Here is a 24,235-nt window from a genome sequence, read left to right as displayed (position 1 = left end):
TAATTTCGCCTATCCCCTACATGCATGACTAAAATAGGATGCTACATTTTAAATTTCCATTACTGTTATCAATGAAAAGTAGACAATCTTAAAATTAAAATATGTTAATTAACTAAATAAAATAATAGGGTTTCTCTTCTACATAGTGTTTTGTTTTTGACACACTTAGATAATTACAACTTCTATCCAAAAGAAAAATATAAATATGACATGTCTAAAATTTATATACATAAAACACTCATAAGTCATCATCCATATTTATGTTGGTATAAAAGTGAAAAATTTATTATTCTTGGAAAATGTGGAAAGGCATTACGTGTGCAGCAAAAAACAGAATATAAAAAATAATTTTCCAAAAAATGATATAGGAACATCGTGTGATGATTAGAAGTGACAAACTCAACAAACCAAAAAATCACATAAGATTCATGAGATGTTCTCACCTATGGGGAGATTGTATATCCTTGAAAAGGCAGATCCAAGTATGTGGATGAAAGAGATTAGATGTCCTCCTCTCTAACGGTGATCCTTATGCAGATGATGCAACGATGCACCTCCTTTTGCAGTGTAAATCCTCACAGCTTTTGCACACCACCTCGCAGTAGTAAACAAAGAAGGGGCCAGCCTAGTCTTTGCTGTTCTCACGCACCACCAAGGGGCTGTTGGTTGAGGAGGAGAGAGAGGGAGGAGAATAGGAGGAGATGGTCAAAAAAAGATCTAGCCCATGACCCTTTGGCCCCTCTCATATTTATAGAGGTCTTTGTCAACTTAATCTTAATGGATCTTGTCCTAATGGGTATTGGATCTCCATCCAATCACTCTAGCATATTGGATACTAGATCTTCATCTAATTATCCCTGGCTTAATGGAAATTAGATCTCTATACAATTATCCACTTTAAGCTCTTATTGGGTCTCACCCAATAGATCTAATAAAAAAAAGTTATTAGATATCACATATTCAATCCTCTATTCGTCGTGTCATCCACCATATGTATGTGACCCTTTAGGCCTAATACCGAGCTGGTCGTGAGTTGCACATATCAGAACTCCTTCTAATTCAGTGAATTATTATCTCATGATAATTCACTCAACTCATCAACTACGAACGTATTAAGCCACTATATCATAGTCCCCAAATAATACAGATAGATCTAATCCATTTGACCTATCTACCCTCATTATCGTGTATCTATACTCCCCCATCATTCTAATATCCCTGAGATCATATACCAAACATAGTGTTGTCAAGCCTATACGGAATCTACTCAAGTCTTGCTCTAATTAGATTCTCTTGGAAAACTCATTCTCTCTCAATCTGAATGACCATGACTAGGGATTTACTTGAACGAGAACACATGAGATATTTCTCTTATGATACCGAGAGTAGATGATCCTCTATTGACACCCAATTACCCTTGTAAGGTTAGCTACCACTCCCGATGACCAATTGTGCTAAATCTGAAACTTCCAAACTTATAAGTCAGGTATCAAATAGTAGAGTACTTATACAGAGCATCCTTGGTGTCTTAAGTCTAAGGACAAGATACATAATTGGAATCATAAAACTGATGTTTAACAATGAGGTATCATTAACCATCTAGCATTCTATAAGCGGATCATGCAGTGAACTCATTATCCAATAAGCAAATGCACTAAATCTCTAGTATCCCTACACAAGCAACTATAAGATCAACTATTTCTATTATATAGATGAGAATATAGTATACTGGTCTATCTGATTATCTTGATGTCTCTCGAGTAACTTATGATAGAGAATATTTAGAATATGTATTTACAAGCAGATTAGTCTTATTATCATGATCTAATTCCCGTTGCACAGATCGATAGATATCACAATATATCAATCATATAATATAAAATAAGAAAATATCATAATAATAATAATAACAACAAAAAAGATTATACAATGTGTCATACATACTATGATTAGTTTATAGGGCACATATAACTAGTAATTATGATATGTGGTATAGGAATACAAGTATATGTTATGAAGTGTAAAAGTGCACAAATATATTATAACATGCAAATGCATGTATATGTTATAGTGTGTGGTATAAAACTACATGTATATATGATGACATACGGTATAGAAATGCACATATGTATTATGACATGCAGTATGAGAGTGTACGTATATATATTATAACGTACGGTATTGGAGTTCATGTATATATTACAATGATATACGGTATGAGAATGTATGTATATAATATGATATGAGGTATAGAAACTCATAAATTTACTATTTTTTCTAATTTATATATAATATTTTTAAATTATTTCGATGAAAATTTTACGTTCTAATTATGCATATATTATATATAGGGTTATGGCCGCTAAAGAAGTTATGGTTATGACTGCATATATTATGTATAGGATTATGGCTGTTAAAAGAAGTTATGATCGTTAAATGTCTTATGTCAATAATTTTAAAATATATATGACATCATGCATCAGCGAACTCCTCACATTGGACAAATATGTAATTTTAGATGATAGGTCATTTGTAGCTCGGTCAGCTAAGTGCCCTCCTTGTTTCCAACAATGATTTACTTTAATGAAGCCCATGGGTGATCTTTTCCCGCTAAATATAATAAGATTTATCTAGTTCAATTTTTATATATGAAACAATAAATATATATATGAATATTTGCAATTGACATTGTAATAATACAGGCCATAAAATGTGAGTTATATCTTCATCTCAGCTCTCAAAACCAATGTACGTCAGCCCAGACTTATCCGGCCCATCCGTTAACCGCTAATATAGTGGTTAAGATCCGGCCCGGATCATAAACCGGCTTAGTAGGCCCCACTGTTAAGAGGAAAACTCACTACTCGCTCAGCTAAGCTGTTTGCTGCGTTGTATCCGACGAGACAGGACCGCACGTGAGAGAAACAGAGACAGGGTGGCAAACGCCACGAGATGAGATCTAGGCCGTCCGATCCCTACTCCAGAGCTGTCCGTCAACCTACGGATGTTGTATTCTAATCGCCAGCTCATCACCGGCCCGAATACGATCCGCCAGCACTTTTCCATGTGCATGTATGTGGTCGTCATGTGAACTCTCCGCCTCCGTTGCTCACCATAATCTAAGCCTATTCCCACCGGCTTCACCATCTAAAAAATACATACGTACAATAGATATGGTATTTCCATGATATGTGCCTTTCGATTCGCGTGTACCATATTTCGGTCATGTTTCATTTGTCGTACACGAATGCTTTTCTCTTTTCGACTAAATAATATCTTATTTATTTTAGGAAATTACAACAAAATCTCCATATTTCAGTCAAGTGCTCTAAGATAAACAAAATCTCCATACGTAAATATGTTCTAGTCGCCGTACCATAAACCTCCGGAACATGTTCTGCAGGAATAAAATACCGCGACTCTCGACCTTCAAATAGCACAAAATGACGCTCCCCACGTTGGCATCCATCCCAACAAGAGTCCGCATAAAATTCTTTAGGTTGTATCAAATCTGACAGTAAAGACCATCGATCAGCAGATACGAACGGTGTATGATGCGTTCCGCCTACGAACAATTCATGGTGACGTCCATAAGAGAACCTCCCTAATCACATTAGGTCAAGTCAACCATTGGGTGCTCGACCCGCATAAATACGGCCCCTCTCGCTCCTCTCGCACCCATCACTGGCTCCTTTCTCTCCCTCTTCCAAGCTGAGGCGTGGAGTGCTACCAATCGCGGAGAGAGATCGATCGCGCATCCCTAGATCGGTACATCCGTAATCTCGCATCAATATTTACTTTTTCTCCCTTCTTAAATCAAATAATTTCGGCCTTCTCGGATGGCGTTGCATTTGCTTTTTGTTTTTCTCCCGGTCTTACATCTCTGAAGATGTGTGTTCTCTCCGTTCTTTCCGGCCGATGAACGTGGTTTCTGATCTTTTATTTAAGAATCGGTGGGAACAGCAGCAACATTTACCTTGTTGGTTTTCGTGTTTTTGATCTATTCGTGCACGGTTTGGCGTCCTGGTTACAGATCTGAAGAAGGTAGGCTTGATCCATCAAACTTTCAGTTCTCAGATCTGGTATTTAGGATAGTCCTAGCACCTTGATCGATTATCCGATTGGCGAAAGGCCCCACCTTTTGCCAGCTTTGCCTTTACCGAATGAAGTTAGTCCGTAAATTTGATCTCTAGTTAGCTTTTTGTATCCGGTATTCTCGTCGAGCCTCATGGATTATTTCGATGATTCTGAAATTTTTCATCTTGCCTGTGATAGCTTAATTAGCTTCACATTGTATTATGTGTAACCAGTGTTTCTCTAGCAAATACGAACTCTTTCTTGAGAGAAATGGATTAATGACATGCAGTTAAGGATTTGTTCTTTCCCTGTAGATCTCGGATAGATTAAGTCTTGCCACCTGGTAAGGTTGCTACTTTGCAACTGTTTGACCGTGGCACGAAGCATGTAAACAATCTCTCGTTTTTCTGTGCTAAGCCCGCGTTGATCCTCTCCAGATCCCATGTTTGAGGGAGCGTCATGCACGGGGCAGCACTTTTGTGTATTTTATGCACATCACTATAATATGTTATGTTGTTCAACTGCCCTCTACAGGGTCGACTTCGAAGTTGTTACATCACTTGATAGCTAAATTTTCTGGGTTCTTGATTTTTGTACCTCTTTATTCAGATAATAAACAACAAAAAACATATTTTATGGTCGTAGATAATTTTCTGTAATTATCCTCGAGAAAAAGTATGCCCTCAATAAGAAATCCACAGACTCATGTCGTCATTGGAGCTATCCCATGGGAGAAAAACAAATAAATAAATATAAAGACGTAATCCTAATTGAATAACTCGCTTTTCCATCTCCCTATATGCAGTTAATTTGGTGAACCGATTGCAAAAATGGCTGCCGTAGCTAATGTTTTTATTTGACCAGTTTATTCTTCTAATTAGTTGATTGGATAACAACGATAGGGTGGCAGTCACTTTTTAAAGTTTTCACCTTTCAAATAGATAGTTGATTTGGAATGTTGAAATTTTCATTTTATATTTTTTTTGAGATGTTAGTTCTGGCAAGCATTAGCAATTCTTGGTTGTTCTGTCTGTCTATATCAGGTGGATAATCTAATATTCTAAAGAGTTATTGTTCACAAGTTACAAATTTAGTGTTTGTGGCATAAAAAGCAGTGTTCTGCTGAGCTCATAGATTGCTTCATGTCTTCCTTTTAGGAAGCCATGGAGGATCAGGTTAAGCACCCGACAGTGGCCCAGAAGTTTGCTGGCCAGTTCCATCTTAGAACTAGCTTTTCTCAGGATCTACATGCTCGGAATCGCAGCTTCTATGGCCCGTCTTTGTATGGGAATTCCTTCACATCAGGAAACTATATCAGTGGGGGTTTTCAGAAATCAACTATGCAGGCTTGCAATGCTAGCTGTGGTATCCCCACTATGTCATCTGTGTTGCCTGTTTTTGCCAATGCTCCTGCTGAAAAAGGTTTTACAAGCTTTGCTATAGATTTCCTTATGGGTGGAGTTTCTGCTGCAGTCTCTAAGACTGCAGCTGCTCCAATTGAACGTGTGAAACTACTGATACAGAATCAGGATGAGATGATCAAAACTGGTCGTCTTTCTGAACCTTACAAAGGGATTAGTGATTGCTTTGGCCGAACAATCAGAGATGAGGGTGTTGCATCACTTTGGAGAGGGAACACAGCTAATGTCATTCGTTATTTTCCCACTCAGGTGAGTTCTATCCTTTGGTGCTATCTATTACGCAGTCTAAATTCAGTAGACTGTTTTAAAAATGTCTCTTATAAACTATTAACGTCACATATAGTGATTCACATTATCTAGATTCTCCTGGTTTAAGTCCATTCTTGTACCATTTTCTAGAAATTAGAACTTGTTCAAGTGGCAGATCTTAGGCAAATACTATGTTTGTTAGATTTATCATGTAGATTGTATATCGAATAGGTAATTCATAGCTGCTCTTCATGGTTAAGCTCTTCTTGAACCCACATGTCACATGTTCGTTTTTAGTGGTTGATTGACTTATCAATGTACTAGTTTAGATTGAGATTATTAGATTTGATGGATATCAGAAAGTGTATTTTGTTATTACAAACATATGATGAATTGCCATGTTGTCATAATTCGGCACAAGCAAATGTTTGATGAGGATGGAACATCAGTGAATTGAATTAGCTTTTCTTTGGCTGCTGATATATGCTCAGTTTGTCTCCTTGCCTCTTCCTTTATTGTGAGTATTATTAATGTTTTAAATATTTCATGAATTCTTTCTTTCCTATAGAAGGTGAGCTTTGGCTTATGATAAGATTACTCTTCTGTGACCTGGGTAATCCCTTTAAGTGGGTTAGGCTACATATATTTAGCGAGAGACATGCACTGGACCATTTTTTAACCTTTTCTTTTCTCGTCCTGCATCGAGAACAATTATCTGATGCCAATCTTATTATAAAATTTGGATGTGGAAGTGTGTCTAGATAATCTGACTCGATGTAATATAGATTTTCCATGTCTTCTCTTTCTTTTTTTAATGAGACTGTTCACAAGAATCTTACTAGCTTAGTTGTGTATGCTCCAGTCCTCTTCACTTTGAACTGAACACCAATATATTGCAGAGAGTAATTTGTTGTGCAAAAATGGAAAGCTATGGATTGTCATAAGTTTATTACTTTTGAATATAATAATTGATTTTGTACAACCTGGGCTTTTTGTTGTGTCAATCATACTTGCAAAAATCTGACTTGATGTAATATTGATTTTCCACGTCTTCTCTTTCTTTTTTAATGATACTGTTCAAAAGAATCTTATTAATTTAGTTGTTTTTGCTCCATTCCTCCTCCCTTTGAACTAAACATCTATATATTGAACAGAGGATTTAGTTATACATAAAAATGGGCACTTTGGAGGATCATAAGTTTATTACTTTTGAATATAATAATTGATTTTATACAATATGGGCTTTTTGTTGCATCAATCATACTTACAAAAAATCTGACTCGATGTAATACAGATTTTTCATGTCTTCTCTTTCTTTTTGAGTGATACTGTTCAAAAGAATCTTATTAGTATTTAGTTGTTTTTGCTCCATTCCCCTTCACTTTGAACTAAACATCTAGATAGCAAACAGAGTATTTCGTCATACAAAAATGGAAAGCTTTGTATTTTCATAAGTTTATTACCTTTGAATATAATAATTGATTTTATACAATCTGGGCCTTTTGTTGTGTCAATCATACTTACAAGAGACCTCATCTTGCAGGCTTTGAACTTTGCCTTTAAGGATTACTTCAAGAGAATGTTCAATTTTAAGAAAGACAAAGATGGATACTGGAAATGGTTTGCTGGAAATCTTGCTTCAGGTGGTGCAGCTGGTGCTTCCTCTCTGCTTTTTGTGTATTCTCTAGATTATGCCCGTACACGTTTAGCAAATGATGCAAAAGCAGCAAAGAAGGGAGGTGAAAGGCAATTTAATGGTCTTATTGATGTGTACCGAAAGACCATGCAATCAGATGGTATTGCTGGACTCTACAGAGGATTCAACATTTCATGTGTTGGGATTATTGTGTATCGTGGTCTTTACTTTGGAATGTATGACTCTTTGAAGCCTGTACTCCTCACAGGAAATCTCCAGGTCTGCATTTTTTAACTTTTGCAAATTCTATCATCTCTTCATATTTTTTTTGTCCCATTGGTGCAAATTGAATTTTAGCATTTTTAACATTTTGGTTCTCTAGCATTACGAGTGACAGTATCCAGCGAAGGAATTGGGCATGATTGCAACTTGTCTCTATATTGGCTGGATTGGATAATTTTTATTTGAATTTGAAAGTTTTAATTAAATGATGTGACCTTTTCCAGCTTGATCATGGTTTTGGGCCATTTCATGAATTCCAAATTCTAAAGTTTGTTGCTGTCCTATGTTTAAAAATTGATCTGTTGCTGACTGCTGACCCATTTACATGCCATAATGAATTGCAGGATAGTTTCTTTGCAAGCTTTGCTTTGGGTTGGTTGATCACAAATGGTGCTGGACTTGCATCATATCCTATCGATACCGTTAGGAGAAGAATGATGATGACATCCGGAGAAGCCGTCAAGTACAAGAGCTCCTTGGACGCTTTCTCCCAGATCTTGAAGAATGAGGGAGCCAAGTCACTATTCAAGGGTGCAGGTGCTAACATTCTTCGTGCTGTTGCGGGTGCAGGTGTGCTGGCTGGTTATGACAAGTTGCAGCTCATCGTCTTCGGCAAGAAGTATGGTTCGGGTGGTGCTTAAGGATACATATCATCCTTCCATGATGACGAAAATGGAAACCATTTTTCTTTTTGAGATTACAAGCTTCTCTTGATGAAGAATTATCAAATTTGAATAAATCTTTTATAGAGAGAGTTTTCCCTCCAATTTTCTTTTGCTGGAGATTTGTTCTCCATAACTTTGATTATTTTCAGATAGCGAATCCGCAAAACTATTTCTGTTGGATGACATTAATGAAGTTGTCAAGAGATGAATCAAATGGTGTTTTTCTTTGGTTTGACTGTAGTGATTGATACCAACTTGAGTTGGTTTCTTCCTAGACATAAACTTGAATTCCCGAACCATCAAAATGTGACAGTGAAAACAGAGGCATGAATTTTATTCTCAGATTGACAAAACAAGTATGTTTTTTTAAACAGAACTATTTTCCTGCAATAGTTAATGTTAGTAACCTCAATGATAAGTGTACGACCTTTGATAAAAGAACTTTCAAGTGAAAGAGCTTGACTGAGTACTTGGATTTGGCATTATCGTGACAATAAAAATAAGAAAAATAGTAAACAAAATAAGTGATAAGTTATTTATTATTATTTTATTCTCACGGATAAACTATAGCACTCACAACTAAAAGATTAGTACATCAGATGATTTTAAAATAAATGTTTTTATTTACAATTATTTAGTCCAATCGGAATTGGTAATTAACAGATTTATTCCATTTACTCAACTTGGAATTCCGATTGCTCGATTTCACGTCTTAGAATGTGTCTTATTAAACTTTAAACAAATAATCAAAAGATTATTATTATTATTTAAATCTCAAGAGATATTAAACAAACAGGATATCCTTTTTTTTTTTGTGTTTTTGGTGGCTGCTCCCCCTATGAACAAAACAAATAAACGTCAAAGGCGTCTGCTCAGCCTTCGATTCCCACCATCGCCTCGGACCTCCAGTACTTGGCCTTCTCAAACCCGTTGATGCAGTACTGGAAGTCGTCGATGGTCCGATCGATCTCCTCGTCGGTGTTCATCACGAACGGCCCCAGTTGGGCTACCGGCTCGCCCAGCGGCTCCCCGCCGACGAGCACGAACCGGAGGGGCTTCGCCGACTTGTTCCACACGTCAACCCCATCACCCTGCCCCAGCAGGAGAAGATTGTGCGGGCCGATCGGGGCGGACTTGTCGCCGCCGAATGCCCCCTCGCCTTCAAGCACGTACACGAATGCGTTCCAGGCGGATGGGATGGGTTGCCGGAGGTGCGCCCGGGGCTTCAGCGTGAAGTCCAAGTACATGGTTGGGGTGCGAGTGTAGACCGGGGATCGGACTCCCATCGATTCGCCGGCGATGACTCGAACCTCGACGCCGTTCCCGGAAGCACAAGCTATGTCCTGGCTCTGCATCTCTTGGTACCTCGGCTCGATCCTGGATGACATCGCAGGCAAAATACATGTGAGGGAAGCTTTTCTTTCTCTGTTTCATCAGTGGAAGAAATGAACATGAAGAAAGCTGGTCGAGAAACACAAGGGAAGCAATTCCAAAAGGCTTTTCTCTATCACTAGGAGTTCGAAAGAGACTGGTTGGTTGAAAGTCCAGCTCGCATGATTTAGAGAGCATGTTTGGGTCGGCATAAGCAGAATCAAATGCGGATTGCATGCCAATAGTGTCCAAACAGCATTGATGGCTCGTCTGCAAGTGTGCAAAACAGGGCTCGAAGGACAAACCGTAAGGGTGGTTGGCTGTCTTGGAAGATAAAAAATGTCACCACACGGAATCTATCATAAATTCCAGTCCGACCGATGTGAGGTGAATGGTCGAAACAGTAGATGCAGATCAATATGAGCTACAGAGTCTGCGGACCAGTTATGAAAAGGAGGTTTGAACTAGTAATCGTCTCTCAACCACCGTGACTTTTACCTACGTCTGAATCATTAGATTGAGACTTCCAAGTTACTAGTCCATTCACTTGCTGGTCCAGATTCCACAGTTCCTGTGTGCTAAGAAAAGTGCTAGCGGAAATAAAGAAAAGGAATGAATGATACATGGAGAGGAGAAGCTTCATTCCCATGTTCATCTGCTGATGGTGATGGAAAAGCTTTTGGGTAGACTCACATTTTGTTCTTGGAGGACAGATTAACCCAGAGCTGCAGGCCTTTGGATGTGCCTTTCCCTGCCGGCATCTCAGAGTGCACAATTCCCCTTCCTGCCGTCATCCATTGCAGGTCGCCCGCCTTTATTGTACCCTTGTGGCCTTCAAAGTCTTCGTGAGTCACAGCACCCTGCAATTTCCAGGAAGATGAGCTCTCAAATCAACGTACATTTTCCTATCGTGACAGAGAAGAGGCATACTTAGAAACATTATTAATGTTGTAGTTCACGAGAACTTGGTTCATTCTCTCCTAGAATCCAAGTTGATCGTTAGCATGAACCACAAACAAATTGTTCTATTGGTGACATGCTAATTGAAGGGTTCTACTTGTATGTGGTGAAAAGCTGCAAAAGAAAGAGAGATTAAATCGTACCTCTAGCATGTAGGTGACTGTCTCAAAACCTGAAATTGGGAACAAAAGAAGCAGCAGACCAAAAATTGGAAAACAGTGGGTCAGATTTAGAATGTAAAATCATAAGACGAGCAGCTTATATGAGTCCTTTGATACCTCTGTGAGGATGATCAGGAAATCCTGCAGGAGCAGTCACTGCAACACAGATGAGAGAGGAAGAAACATGTCACCAGGCTATGACTACCTCTTAATGACAATCTCTTCATACCCAACCAGAAAACTCACCTGAGAATTCATCCAGAACGAGGAAAGGATCAAAGTACCTCAGCTCAAACCTGAAAGCACAAAAAAGAAGGAAGCCAATGTGAAAGAGGAACCTTTCCAAAGCAAAACAAGGATCTCAGAGCTCATCCTGGTGATCACCTCCCAATGCTTCTCCTGACGACGGCGCCGTCTCCTTCGTGTTGCGGCTTGGCCAGAAACTTTCTGACGACATGCCGAGGCTTCTGGAGAACACAGGGGACCACTGTCTCCGCCATCTCTGTGCACCAAATTTGCCTGGGAACTATAGAAGATGATCTCAGATCTCTTTTACTTGCCCAACTCCTGTGCTATTAGGTAGAGGCAGAGAGGAGCCAGAATCCATGGCACTTATAAGGTGGAGGCCGAGCGCTGTTCCGTTGGAGGGTCAAAGTGACTACCCCGTCGGACATTACGAGACGGCGTTTGCTTTCGGTTGCAGGTCATGGAAGCTGTCACCTCCATGAGTTGTCGTCATGCTGATGCACCGCTGATTTCAGCTTCCCCGCCTGTATTTGATCATGTGGAGGCATCCACAATACGACAACACTTTTTCTTGCAAAATATATGAAATCGAATAGCGAACAGAGAAGGCAGAGTTCGCACAATCATATATATATATATATATATATATATATATATATATATATATATATATATATATATATTGGGTGTATGTTTGGGTGGGGAAACCAGTGTTGCACATGAAAGCATCTGCTAATCTCTCGAAAGAAATTGATGACACCCACATCGACGTAGCGATGATGCTGTTAATGGAAGAGTTTTGGTGAGTTCGGAGAGGCCTTCTCCTGTTGATGTCAAGACGAAGCTTCCCAAATCAAAACAACGTGCGAAGTTTTGACCAATGGAAGCTCTGCTTTTGTTTTGTCTTCGCCCTTCAGGGACGTGGTACTATAGCCATTTCCCCAGGTCTATCTACAGGTCAGCTCTCTCCCACATCTGTCTACAAAAATAGGTTAATGTGCACCTATCAACGTGGTTGGCCAAAGATTTACAACTCCATTAAAGATGGGGTTTGAGTTAAGGCGAAGATGGGAAGATACAGTTGGAGTTGCTGACTTGGGATATAGTGGGAAGATGAGAAGCTGTCATTGCGTGATGGCGACGAGTTGCTGACTCAAGACGCCTAGAATGGATGACTCAAGAGTGACGGAAGGGTGACGACATAAACATGTATAACAACACACAAATGGATTCAAGAGAACGAGTCCTATTTTAAGATCAAAGGTCTCTTATTTTAACATACCTTTTACAGATCTGCTACTTTTTGTTTAAAGAGCAGATCGATTAAGTATGTCTAAGAACAACAAGAGATGCCTAATCACTGCAGGGAGGGAGGGAGGGAGGGAGGCATGAAGTCAGGTAGTGTCACCCAAAACATCACAGCCCATTGAGTGGACGAACTATACTTATGGTCCAAGTCAAATCTCCATGGCGTGGCTTCGACTCTGCCATGTCCATGGCCTCATCCTTACACCAGTAATTGTGCCAGATATTTAGTTCCGTGTATCTCCTAAGCATCGGAGCTTCATGTTCTTGAAAGCGAAGGTTGCACTGTGAAACCCTTTGCTGTTTGTTTTCAGATTCTGTCACCCTTTGCTTCTGAATCAAGCAGTGTCTTTGCTCTTCTACCCCTTCCAAGTTAACACACATACACACACGCACACAGATAGATAGATCAATAGAGAGAGTGAGAGAGAGAGAGCAAATTCCAAGGTCATTACACTGCTTACGATTGACAGGCCTCATCTTCTTGAACTGAAAGGATTTCCGCAACAGAAGAACAAGTTGGAGAGACGATCGTAGAGGAAAAAGGACTGTTTATTATGACTGGCTCCACCTCTATGTTTCTTAGTATCGCTGTGCTGCTTCCTTTCCTCTCTCTATACTGATCATTTTGTAGATTACACACCAACATGTTATGATTTAGATCTTATCCGATTTAAGCAGCATTTTTTCGGTTTTCTGACACAAAGAGGATCAATCCTTCCCTTAGAAGATCTCACAAGTTCTAATTTAGTCCGATGTGATTGCTGGTGACTAATGAGCCATTGAAGTCCACAATAGCAAGTTTAATCCATCCGAGTCCATGACGACATCATCAAAACAAGCAGATCTACATGACAATGAATCTACTGCCCATGGCAACTTGCCGTACCATCTGTTCTTTGTTGGCTTCAATGTTTATCCACAAAAAGGGTCCAAGGTTGTTCTTCTACCTCATCCAACGATCAAAGTGATTAGCTGCAGAGCATAGAATCCCACCTTGTAATCATTGCCTTTATTGCAGACCAGACACGTTACCTCTCTCTTCCGGACCTGCTAATATTAATCAAAGGTTGCCTTTCCACAACAAAGAACCTTCGCTTCCTAGGCTTGAGGTGGTGAGCATTCAAAACCACACAAGATGATGCAGCCCACAATCGCTGCCTAGGCTGTTTCACTTTGTGGTCACTGTAAACTCCCTTCGGCCATGATATCTTTTACATGCACGGAAATCAACAGCGTAACACTTTTTACCTCAAGCCCAAGTGCAAGTTCGATGCAGAGTTGAGATGGAAAGAAATGCCATGGCATGGGACTTGCGTTCTCTGAAACAGATCATATGAAGCAACTCTATGTTTTCTTTTCAAGGGTGAAAAAGAAGTTCCAGCAATCTGCTTGGTCTCTCAGATCATGCAATCAGCAGCTACCTGAAGAGACCATTAAAGCATGGTATTATTCTTGTGATCTTTCCCAAGTGGTTGGCAAGACGAAGCCAGAAAGTGCTACAGAACCGTGTCAAGTTGTCGAATTCTAAGACTATGGCATCACCCAAATTAGTCCATTTCCATCCAAAAGACTTTGCCCACCACTGATTCTGTGGGGTAGACTTGAATTCAGGCAGGAGGAAGTCCAATCGTAATTGTGGCAAGATGAATCAGCAAGATAAATTGAGATCAAGAAATCGAAGTCTCTTTTGTCAGGTAAAAGAATTTGTATGCACATCCCTGCATCCCATTTATTTGTTCATCATCTCTACAGCAACGGTGATGGTGATAAGAGTCTAAACAACCATTCTTCTGTTCGATATACTAATGCAAACATCCATAATTTTCTATTAGGATCAGATCTGGAGACATATTCGAAGTTATCATTCCGATTGGGTTATCCAGATTTGAACAGTGATACTCTCGGAAGAGTCCCGATTCGATCCCAGCCTAACAGGGAAAGGTAACTTGATCTCAATCAGGAACTCTATTCCATATATGACAGATGTAGCTTAGGAGAATCAATCATTACATTCTGTATGATCTTAAGATCCGCACAAATGCATATTCCGCTTTTTATATATCAAATCTACAAAATGATGGTTTTCATGGAATCATATACTTTTTTGCATGTGACGTGATTCAGGTGGTAGACTGTCTCCATCACCTACCTTGGCATTTCTGAACTCCATCACCGTGTAGCCAAGTAATCCCCCCCCCCCCCCCCCCCCATGGCATTTCCGAAGAAGATGTGATGTGGTGGTCGTCTGGGAAATCAGTAAAAGCATACAGTTGATTCAACGGGGAGGATAAATTTATTTGTATGAGTGGCAATAAAGGAATGAAAAGGAGTGGCATTACGTTTTAGATTCTTGGGAACAACTGCTACGATCCACAGACGATCTCAATGGAACTCAATTCACGGGAACTTTATGAGTGAGTTACAGGAGAGTCGAGAGTACAGATGGATTTCCACCCTAAGATGAGACCTCATTAGCACATATTTTAGTCACTAAACCAACTTATCCAAGACAAAACCAGAACCAACATTCCCACTAAATACATGGGCTAAGGAAAACCAAAACCAGAACCCAGTCTCGATATACTTGAAAAGTCACTCCATCGTACTCCGCACTCCATAAGCTGGAAAACGACGACACACAGCAGCAGTTCTATTGGCCTCACCTGGAACATAAGCACATGCCAAGGCCATGATCATCTCCAAAGCTTCCGATTACACTCTCGAGCGGACTTACTCGATCATGTGCTGCTTACTTTTAGCCAAACAAGCATTTTTATTCCTGGCACTAGACACCCACAAGCAAAAAGAAGGAACGAAAAAGGAGAGCGGTCATGGCCTTCCCATCCCCGCCCCCCCCACCACCACCCTTATAATTAAAGCCCGGTAGCAGCCAAACCATTCACGCACTGCTGCTCCGATTAACCTCTGCAACATCATCATTCCATCCGACTCCCGATGCAGGAGGCCATGCTGCAACTCCTGTCGGCCATGCGGAGGAGGCTGCGGTGGCCCAAGAAGCGCCGCAGCGCACGGGTGTTCGACGAGGTGGCACTGGCACGCACCAGTACCCCGGAGGATGCAGGCGCCGCGCGACGCCCGTGGGGAGGCCTGACGATGCTGCTGGCCATCGCCCGCGCGCCGCTGGCCGCGGTGTCTTGCCTTGTGTGCCAGGCCGAGGACATGGACGCCGGGGGGCGCCTCCATGCAGCGGAGATGGGTGACTTGATGGTCGGCGAGGCCATGCGTTTCGCCATCTATCTCTAGCCATTATATATCATCTAAGAATGATATGATGTGATGTGTTAGAAAATTTTGTGACGTAAGGAAACAAGAACAGGATTTCGAATGGCTTCTTCGTTTCTTCGTGGCCCAAAACAAGATTTTGCCCTGAGACAAAAAGAAAACATCTTTCACTTGGTTTCTTGTCTTGTGTTCTTTTCTTTGGGTGTTTCTTTCTTTGTTAACATACAAGGAAAAGTCAAATCGTAGCAGTGTTTTGGGAAGTCAAAGGTCTGATCATCTCTAAGATCTGTTCTCACAAGAACAGCGTGGTTACTCTGTTTGGTCTAGAGAAATCCGGAGTTGATCCGTTTCAAGAAATGCTCACTTCCACCTCAAGAAAAAACCTGCCTCAGATCGAGGAAATAAAGGATTACCAATTGTTTGGAAATCCTTTTATTTCTCCTTCAGAACTCTCGACTCGAGTAAAAAGGTATGATGATGATGGTGATGATGATAGGAACAATATGGGAGCATTTTTCTTTTGATGTATGTGGAATAAACAGGGTTGATCAATGCGTCAAAAGATGTCTCGATCTATCATGGTACGAAGTGTGATGGTAGTGGGCAATCTCATGACTGGTGGGGATGTGCATAGCCTTTAATTGTGATAATGCAGGCAGTGGAAGACCCAAACTATCCCATTTGTGATAATGTAGCTTTTAATTTGAAAGTTACTCGTAATTTTATTCAAAGCTACGAAAGAGATAAGATTGTTTACATAGATAGCTCCAGAGAATATATTTCCTGCTTTATTCAAAGCAAAGGAAGGAACAAACAGCGAAGAATGCTGCCGGAGAAACACCACCTTCATGAAAATTTTCGTCCATTTTACTTGTAAAAGTTAATCAGTGCAATTTAATTTTTAGATGATCTAATAATAGTGCCCCCCAAGTTTGGAACTTTAGGTTAATGCTATGGTCGGAGACTGAATTAGTTGAGAATTTGAGGTAGAGAATGAAACGAGAGCTAATGTCGTGTATGTGAAAAGATCACAATATAGATAAATATAAAATGATAATTTTTTATTTTTTATTTTTATATTTTAATCATCGATCGGTTTGAGAATCAATCATAAATCTAAGTACATAATTTGAATATATTATTCAAGCACATGATTGAAGAAAATTTCTCCCTCACAACTTACATAAATATGCATTACCTTAATAAATGAAATTACCCTTTTCACAACAAATTTTTCATGGTATTCTTGCTTTAAATAAGGTTCCATCTTTCTTGCTCTCTCTTTCTCTGTCTAATTGGTGACTACTATTGTTCTACCTTACGTATCCTATTGTTGTTTTATAATTCTTCTTGCTTTCGGATTCTAATATTGTATCGAAGATGAAGATGCACGACTCCTCCATAATAATCTCCCAACGCGTCGAACGTTATTTTCCCTCACCAATCGCTCTCACACTTACATGCTAAGTTTTTTATCTACTCTAATGAAAATAACATAAGCGAAAAATACTATTGTTAATTATATGTAAAATTTAAAAGTTATTATAAATGATTTGGCTTTAATAGGTTATCCCCTGAGTGATGAAAAAATCATTATTCATATTCTTGATAGTCTAAGAGACGAATATAAGGAACTGATAGCAATAATTCGGATACATGACTCACTAATGTCATTTAAAAAATTATATGATAAGCTAATTGATCATGAAGTATGGAGGCAACTATGGAGGCAATGAAGACATTATCACCAGAGATGATAATGAAATCCCTATCACTCAAACTGAATTCACACATAAATACTATTATACTCTATGATATTTTATGTGCACATCATATAAAAAAAACTTTATTTTCGTCTCTCAATTTTAAAATAATATCTCTATTAAGTTATTTCCTGACTCGCTTCTTGTAAAGAATCTTAACACGAAGGCATTCTTGGTCCAAGGCCAGAATAAATATAACATCTACGAGTAGTCACAAAACACCCAACTAATCACTCTTGTTTCAGTTGCTACTCTAATCGATGTGTGGCATAGTCGCCTTAGTCACATGTCATTCTCCATTCAACTATGACTAATTTCTCGTTACTTTTTTTCAATTTTCAAATTAAGTTAAATTATAACTCATTGTAATGATTATTTTAATAATAAAGTCAACATTTTTCATATCCTACTCAAATCTACTCCTAGATATTATTAGTGCCACATACTTACGTGTCAACCAAGTGTTCCACTCACATAAAATACATTGACATTAACTTTTACTTTGGTAAATATCAAATTACGTCAATTACGTATTTCTCACGTCCGTATTCTAACCAACTAGTAGACTCACTCACAAAATCTCCCGTCATCAGATTATTTTAATTACATTGGTCCAAGATTAACATCTTTGATGCAAACGGAGGCATGATAGAAAATCATGATATAGGTAAATATGAAATAATAATATTTTATTTCCTATATGTTCTAATCCTTAATTAATCTGTAATTTAAGTTCAGAATTTTTTTTTAAATAATTTATATAAATATACAATATCTTTCTTTTCATACTAAAATTTTCAATATAAACATATTTTACCTTTGTCAAGACGGACTCAGCACCGGTGTTTGGTCAGTCGGTAACGAGATCGTGTTTTAATAATGGTTAAGAAAAGAGGAAATAGACATCTAATGTGATCTCACTAACATAAATGATTGAGGTAAGATTGGCTCAAGTGTTTTTTGCTTCGTGAATGTTTTGTGATGGAAATTAGGTATATTTTGAAGTATAAACTCCATTGTGTACTCCCTAAAAATAATTTTGAACTGGGGTTCATCTAAATTCTTTTATCTATTATTTTCCTTGTACAAGAGAGGATGGATAAATTTTACAAGTCTTTTCACATGTAGATATGAAATTTATATATTTCTTAATCTTCCTGCTTAGGGGTAAAATCTTTAAGGGAGATTCCACTTTGTGAAACTCTCACATCTGCTAAAGTTCAGTCTTATCAAGCCAGCACAAATAAATACTATTTACACTACCAAACTATGAAAATGGCACCACTAAAACGAAAAAAGATATCATCTATTCTGTTTCTAGAAACCATTGCGGGAAGAAACAATTCAAATGCATGGAGAATTCATCGATGATAAGACTGATGACAAGATCAAGTTGCATAAGAAGTCTATGCGAGTGGCAAATACATATAAGTTTAATGACAGACCTTTAGAGATTCATTGTCAAAGAAGAGACGCCCCATTACAAAGTGAAGGACTGCACATTTTACTGTGTGCCTGACCTCTTTACTGGAGAACTGCATGCTTGATTTTATAGCCATAACATGTACACAACAGTTTCTAAAGGAGAGGGAGGTCCCTCTCGTAGTTGAAGACCAAAGGCAGGAGATTCCTTGTACATGCAGATGACTTGGTGGAACAGATACTCGCCATTGAAATTGGAAATCAAACAGAATTATGGATAAGAACTTCTCAGAAAAGTCTCCATCTTCAGCAGGCAAGAGAACATGAGGATTCGTGAGACAAATGTTATCCTTCAATCCCACAAATTGTACGAGGAATAAGATTCAGCACAAAAAGCGTACACAGGAAGCGGAGCACCACCATATAGCCTTGTCATATGTAGTACTGTGTACTGTCACCGTAGATTATATATTTGATATATAAAAGAACAATTAGCTCAAATACGCCTTTTTCCTGTGTATTTTTACAGGGAGAGAGAAATTTGTTCCAGCATCCAGAAGTTTAGCCACTGGATGTCGCTTGTAGATAGCTCAATACATGTTGCTGTCCGGTTAAGCACTCCACCAATCCTTAAAATTGCCAAAGAGAAATTTTTGTTTAAAATATGGTCTAAATAAGTCATAAATAGCATGTGCTCCACATGAAATACCATTTATTCAAACCAAGGAATAAAGTCTACACTTAAATATACACCAATTAGAAATATGATGAACCTGTCAATAACTCTAGTAGTAATTGTGCATGTTCCAACTAAACCTTAAAAAATAGAATTGATTTAATATTTAATTTACAAATGGTTGCAGTTTCTTTGGAATATTGGAGAACTTTTCCTAGTTTTCAAAGAGAAATCTAGAACTAATCACCATGACTGAAGTATTGAAGGATTCATCTGTAAGCCTATATGTTGCATCCTTTTTAATGTGGAACTTATGTGCATTTTGGAGTTAGTAATTAAAGGAAAGTAATATGTTACCATTTGTGAAATGGCGGCAGTCATGTTTTCCAACAGTCAGATGAGTCGACCAGTCTTCACTGAATTTGTTGGCCACCTCAACACCATCATCATCAGAAAATCCAATAAACCAGCACCGACTTTTAGGTATCCTCTGCAGCTTTCTTTTTAGAACAACTCCTAAAGAAGAGGACAAAAGGGAAAGGCATATTGTTGAGAACCAAGAACATTTTATTTTTGTAAAATCAGTTTTATGGATGGTCAGGAGAAATCAACCACTCATAAAATGAGCACAATGAAGCAACTCTAGAAACTTGAAGAGTCGAGAGAAACTCAACTCCCAAGTAGCAAATTTATGACACCTATATTTGATGCTATGGCTGCTTAATTGTGGCATCAATTTCTGCAGTCCACAAAAATAAGAGAAATGGACAATAATAGCAAGGTAAAGCTAGATTTTCTGGAAGCCACTTGCTTTGCATACACACACAAATGCCAAAATAGAAATCTAATGATAACAAGTAGGCACTACAATGACTTTACAAAAAACAGTTATTGGATTATTACAATCTTGAATGGAAAAGAATGAATCCATGCAAGAAAGGATGTTACGTCCATAACATAACAAGGGATAGACCTACCAGGTATCTGTCTTTGAGATATGACAGAAAGTAACGCATAGAAGTTCTCAGGATCTTGAGGCTGAAAATCAAAGACGACCACCTGCAAGACAAATGAAATATGCATATCCTTTGTTAGAGGATACATGTGTCTAAAACTCCATAAATATAACTCTACACTTAGTGTGCCAGGCAATTTGTTATTTTCATGGCCCACATTAGGAAGTATAGAAAGCTTTTGCAACCTCCTAAATGAAGAGAAGTTTCGAAAGAAATTTTCAGTCCTACCCTAGTATCTTATTTTAGTTGTCAAGAAGTATAAAAACAACATGGGCATGTAAACATAAAAACCATGATTATATTATTGTTATACGAAAAACTTTAATATCAAAAATTGAAATCAAATAACTATATATTAGATTTACGATGTGTACCTTTTCGATGTTGCTCAGAAAGCCTTTATCTGATCTGTAGGTGCACCGTCGTCGGATCCAAAAAACTACAGTGATGTCGATTTACAGAAAAAGCTCATTTCAATGTCTCATCTCTTCTTATTCTTTATAGGACTGCTATAAGCGATGGATTATGGACAAAGGAGAGATGAGAGGAAATCTATAATCTCTCAATAACTGGTTTATGTGACTAAGAAGAGATGAGAGAATATCTAAATAATGTCATGTATCTATGTACCCACATCGAGTCCCTAGGAGATCCTGTCTATTTATAGGTAAGAGTAGAGGATCTATGATAAGTAATTAAAAGAGCTCCTCCATCAAGGTCATCTCCTAAGGAATTATACCATAATTTGACTTTTTTTCTATTGACCGATAACCGTAATCAGATTTTAATCATATTTATAATATATCTTACTTAACTAGATAAGGCTACATAATCCAACAAGGCAATGATAAAATGGCATACATAACCATAATAATCAATATATGGCTAGAAAAATCCAAAAAAAAACATTAATAATAGTGCTTCAACCACCAACCATTTATAAATTTATATTAAGAGGTAATTTGCTGTTGTAAGTTTTTTATGGCTTCATTAATGTGAATTGCACATAATCTCCTCTTCTAAGTTGAAGAGCGGATGCCTCTCGAAAAACCTACCATCATGATAATGATCGGTACGAGTTGATATGGGCAATACATACCAGTTTAATGAAATATCAGGAGCTGGACTACATATTGCTGATGGTATTCCTTGTATTAAAGTGGATCTTGGTGTAGTAGCCAACACAGATCAATATGGAAATTTGGTGTCGGTGGATATTGATCACTAAAGGTTGGTACAGGTCTATAAATTGCTTGAACTTAGCAAGTCCTAATTCTAGCTCGTCACTCAAATGGGACTTCTGATCTAATACATGTTTCATCCAACATCTAGTTTACCATGAGAATATGAGTAGAGGCCAGTATCAGGAATGTGTTAATAAATTAAAATGTTGACATTTGTGCTTATTGACCTCCTAGCTCCCACTTTATTCAAAGTGGCTTTAGGCTTATAGGTTGGGGTTTTATTGCTTATAATACTTAAAACATATTGTACTTGAAACAAATTAAGATATATATTGTAAGCATTTGGTTAATTCATTAAGTTATAATATATATATATATATATATATATATATATATATATAGAAATATTATATGAAATGTTACTATGTTCCTATATGATACATATGAGCATGGTATTTGTTATAGTGATAGTTTGTGCTACCAAGTTATACCAAATAGGATTAGGTTCTACATTAATTTTCGACATTCTGCAATTGTTATAGGAAATTTTCCACATGCAGCTATCATTGAGCTCTATTCATATCCAATACCTGATGCTATATATTTAAAAGCAATGAAGAACTCCAAAATTAACAAAACAGACATGTGGTTACTTGACTAGTTTTCTAAACAAAATAACAAATTGATGTTTCCCATCTTTTTTTTTTTCTTTTGATTTCAAGAGTGTTCCTGTCCAAGAATTGCCATCGATGTGTTTGATTTACTGTCAAGAACTTACTAATCCAGCAAATAACCCACACATGATCGCGGAGTTTATTGGGCTCTGTTCCTATGAGTTTGTAACGAATATTGACTCTGACATAGGCATCTGTTCATTGTCCGAAGACATATTTCTCCAACTGCCATAGCCTAGAGGCAAGATTATGCCAATATCCAATAGGTCTCAGCCTTACATAATACTTGTCATTGACGACAACCCTCAAGCAATTACAAGGCAGAGCAAAAGCACCAAGAAGCAACAAGCTATCGAAGTAAAATTAGGGAAGACCAGCAGAATCAAATCAGAGAAGTAACGGGAACAAAGAGTTTATTCCGAAAGATGAGCATGGTATCGAATGAATAAGAGATGGAATCATGAATCAGAGCAAAAGGGAGAGACCTGCGACCGAGACGGCTCTGGTCTGACGACGACCATGAAGTGCTGCAGGTCCCAAACCCCCAGCGAGTACGCCGCAGACATGAGCATCTGGGCAGGGCCTTTGGCGGCCCTCAGAGGCACAGCAGCCACATACACTGCAGCTCGCCCTCTCCCCTGTTCCTTCGGAGAAGGAAGCGATGCCGTGGGCAATCTCGCTGACGCAAAGAAGCTCGCGGAAGCCATTCACCCACGGGATTCATCGCATGTTATCGGAAGAGGCACTTATTGTGTGGGAAGTGGCGAAGGACACGAGAGTCAATTGCCGCAGTGAAATGACACACAGCTTCCCTTATAGCAGCACCGAATCACCAGTGGAAAATGTCAGGGGTGACGTGGACTCCCCATTTAGTACGAGCTCAAATCCATACGGTATGTAATATTTGGTTTATTAATTAATTTTCGATTTGCACAATATATATATATATATATATATATATATATATATATATATATATGAGTGATTTTAGGTACCTCATCTTTTTTTTTCAAATAGTTCCTATAATTTAAAAAATATTTAAATTATCCATTAAAATTGTTTTCACCTGTGATAATATTTTTGTCCACCACAACAAAGATCCTATAATATCTACTTAAAAACATTATAAATAAATTAAATAAAATTAAAATATATTAAAAAATTATTTCATATATCATATTATGATTCAAATAGGTATTTGTAATAGTTTAGGAATAATTTCCCCCAAACAGAAATAAAAAAAAAACTTATTACAATGTTTTGACAATCATAATAAAAATACTATAAAACTTATTAAAAATATTATAAGTGATTCAAATGAATTCCCAACCTTTGTCAAACCAACTACAAGTCTAAAAATATGATATCTTAATCATCTACAAAATTATAACAACTAAGGAGACACAATATGATCACTTATATTTTTAAATAATATTTATAGTATTTTCAGTACCTCAAATACTATAATAGTTTAATATTGGTAAAAAAAACAGACGAAAATTTTTGTTGAGAATTTTTTTTAAAGAATATTTTGGGTATTTTTTGGAAAAAAAAATTAAAAAAAAAGGGTACTGGCCTAAAATATAATTATTTTCTTGAAAAATCACCCGAAATATGAGTATTTTGTAGTGAAATCGCACACCCAAAATTGCTCTACAAGGGTTGTTCACACAGTTGGCAGCCGATCCTTTGCTTGCTACCACTGCATGGAGAATTGCTTCATAAAATATTATGCTTGGCTTCGGATTCTCACCATCGATTTCATTCTCTCAACAGAGATAAGTATGATATTAATTCAATTGTAGCTTCCATCTCCCATATAGAGAGCCACTTCATCCCCAATATCAGAAACAATGCTCGCCCACCCAAGCTTAAGCACTG

At 38.0% G+C, this 24,235-nt stretch overlaps 3 protein-coding genes across 3 annotated transcripts; 1 reads left to right on the top strand and 2 right to left on the bottom strand.

The window, feature by feature from the left end:
* Window positions 1-3,616: 3,616 nt before the first annotated feature.
* LOC135634183 (ADP,ATP carrier protein 1, mitochondrial-like) lies at window positions 3,617-8,565 on the top strand. The gene is made up of 4 exons (XM_065144471.1): window positions 3,617-3,768; window positions 5,235-5,747; window positions 7,291-7,662; window positions 8,010-8,565. Exons 2-4 carry the CDS (start codon window positions 5,241-5,243, stop codon window positions 8,304-8,306), a joined length of 1,176 nt encoding a protein of 391 aa, XP_065000543.1. The 5' UTR covers window positions 3,617-3,768; window positions 5,235-5,240; the 3' UTR covers window positions 8,307-8,565.
* Window positions 8,566-9,073: 508 nt separating this feature from the next.
* On the bottom strand, window positions 9,074-11,456 carry LOC135634093 (pirin-like protein). The gene is made up of 6 exons (XM_065144291.1): window positions 11,207-11,456; window positions 11,069-11,118; window positions 10,940-10,978; window positions 10,805-10,833; window positions 10,395-10,561; window positions 9,074-9,707 (listed from the first exon to the last, which is right to left on the bottom strand). The coding sequence occupies exons 1-6, from the start codon at window positions 11,320-11,322 to the stop codon at window positions 9,203-9,205; spliced, it is 906 nt and encodes a 301-aa protein (XP_065000363.1). The 5' UTR covers window positions 11,323-11,456; the 3' UTR covers window positions 9,074-9,202.
* Window positions 11,457-18,759: 7,303 nt separating this feature from the next.
* On the bottom strand, window positions 18,760-23,120 carry LOC135634094 (uncharacterized). Its single transcript, XM_065144292.1, has 4 exons — window positions 22,840-23,120; window positions 20,458-20,539; window positions 19,838-19,996; window positions 18,760-19,433 (listed from the first exon to the last, which is right to left on the bottom strand). The coding sequence occupies exons 1-4, from the start codon at window positions 23,059-23,061 to the stop codon at window positions 19,366-19,368; spliced, it is 531 nt and encodes a 176-aa protein (XP_065000364.1). The 5' UTR covers window positions 23,062-23,120; the 3' UTR covers window positions 18,760-19,365.
* Between the last annotated feature and the right edge of the window lie 1,115 nt (window positions 23,121-24,235).

The sequence above is a fragment of the Musa acuminata genome, chromosome BXJ3-3 (assembly GCF_036884655.1).
Source record: "Musa acuminata AAA Group cultivar baxijiao chromosome BXJ3-3, Cavendish_Baxijiao_AAA, whole genome shotgun sequence".
NCBI lineage: Eukaryota > Viridiplantae > Streptophyta > Magnoliopsida > Zingiberales > Musaceae > Musa > Musa acuminata.
This window is presented reverse-complemented; position numbering and strand designations above follow the sequence as displayed.

What these genes read in the sequence shown, in the direction of transcription:
- LOC135634183 (XM_065144471.1), top strand. Translation starts at nt 5,241, where the DNA reads ATGGAGGATCAGGTTAAGCACCCGACAGTGGCCCAGAAGTTTGCTGGC. An exon ending in TTCGTTATTTTCCCACTCAG is followed by an intron (nt 5,748 to 7,290) that starts GTGAGTTCTATC and finishes CTCATCTTGCAG; the next exon opens with GCTTTGAACTTTGCCTTTAA. An exon ending in TCCTCACAGGAAATCTCCAG is followed by an intron (nt 7,663 to 8,009) that starts GTCTGCATTTTT and finishes AATGAATTGCAG; the next exon opens with GATAGTTTCTTTGCAAGCTT.
- LOC135634093 (XM_065144291.1), bottom strand. Translation starts at nt 11,322, where the DNA reads ATGGCGGAGACAGTGGTCCCCTGTGTTCTCCAGAAGCCTCGGCATGTC. An exon ending in GTCAGGAGAAGCATTGGGAG is followed by an intron (nt 11,119 to 11,206) that starts GTGATCACCAGG and finishes TTGTGCTTTCAG; the next exon opens with GTTTGAGCTGAGGTACTTTG. An exon ending in TCCTGATCATCCTCACAGAG is followed by an intron (nt 10,834 to 10,939) that starts GTATCAAAGGAC and finishes TCCCAATTTCAG; the next exon opens with GTTTTGAGACAGTCACCTAC.
- LOC135634094 (XM_065144292.1), bottom strand. Translation starts at nt 23,061, where the DNA reads ATGGCTTCCGCGAGCTTCTTTGCGTCAGCGAGATTGCCCACGGCATCG. An exon ending in CAGAGCCGTCTCGGTCGCAG is followed by an intron (nt 20,540 to 22,839) that starts GTCTCTCCCTTT and finishes TTTGTCTTGCAG; the next exon opens with GTGGTCGTCTTTGATTTTCA. An exon ending in CTGCCGCCATTTCACAAATG is followed by an intron (nt 19,434 to 19,837) that starts GTAACATATTAC and finishes GGCAATTTTAAG; the next exon opens with GATTGGTGGAGTGCTTAACC.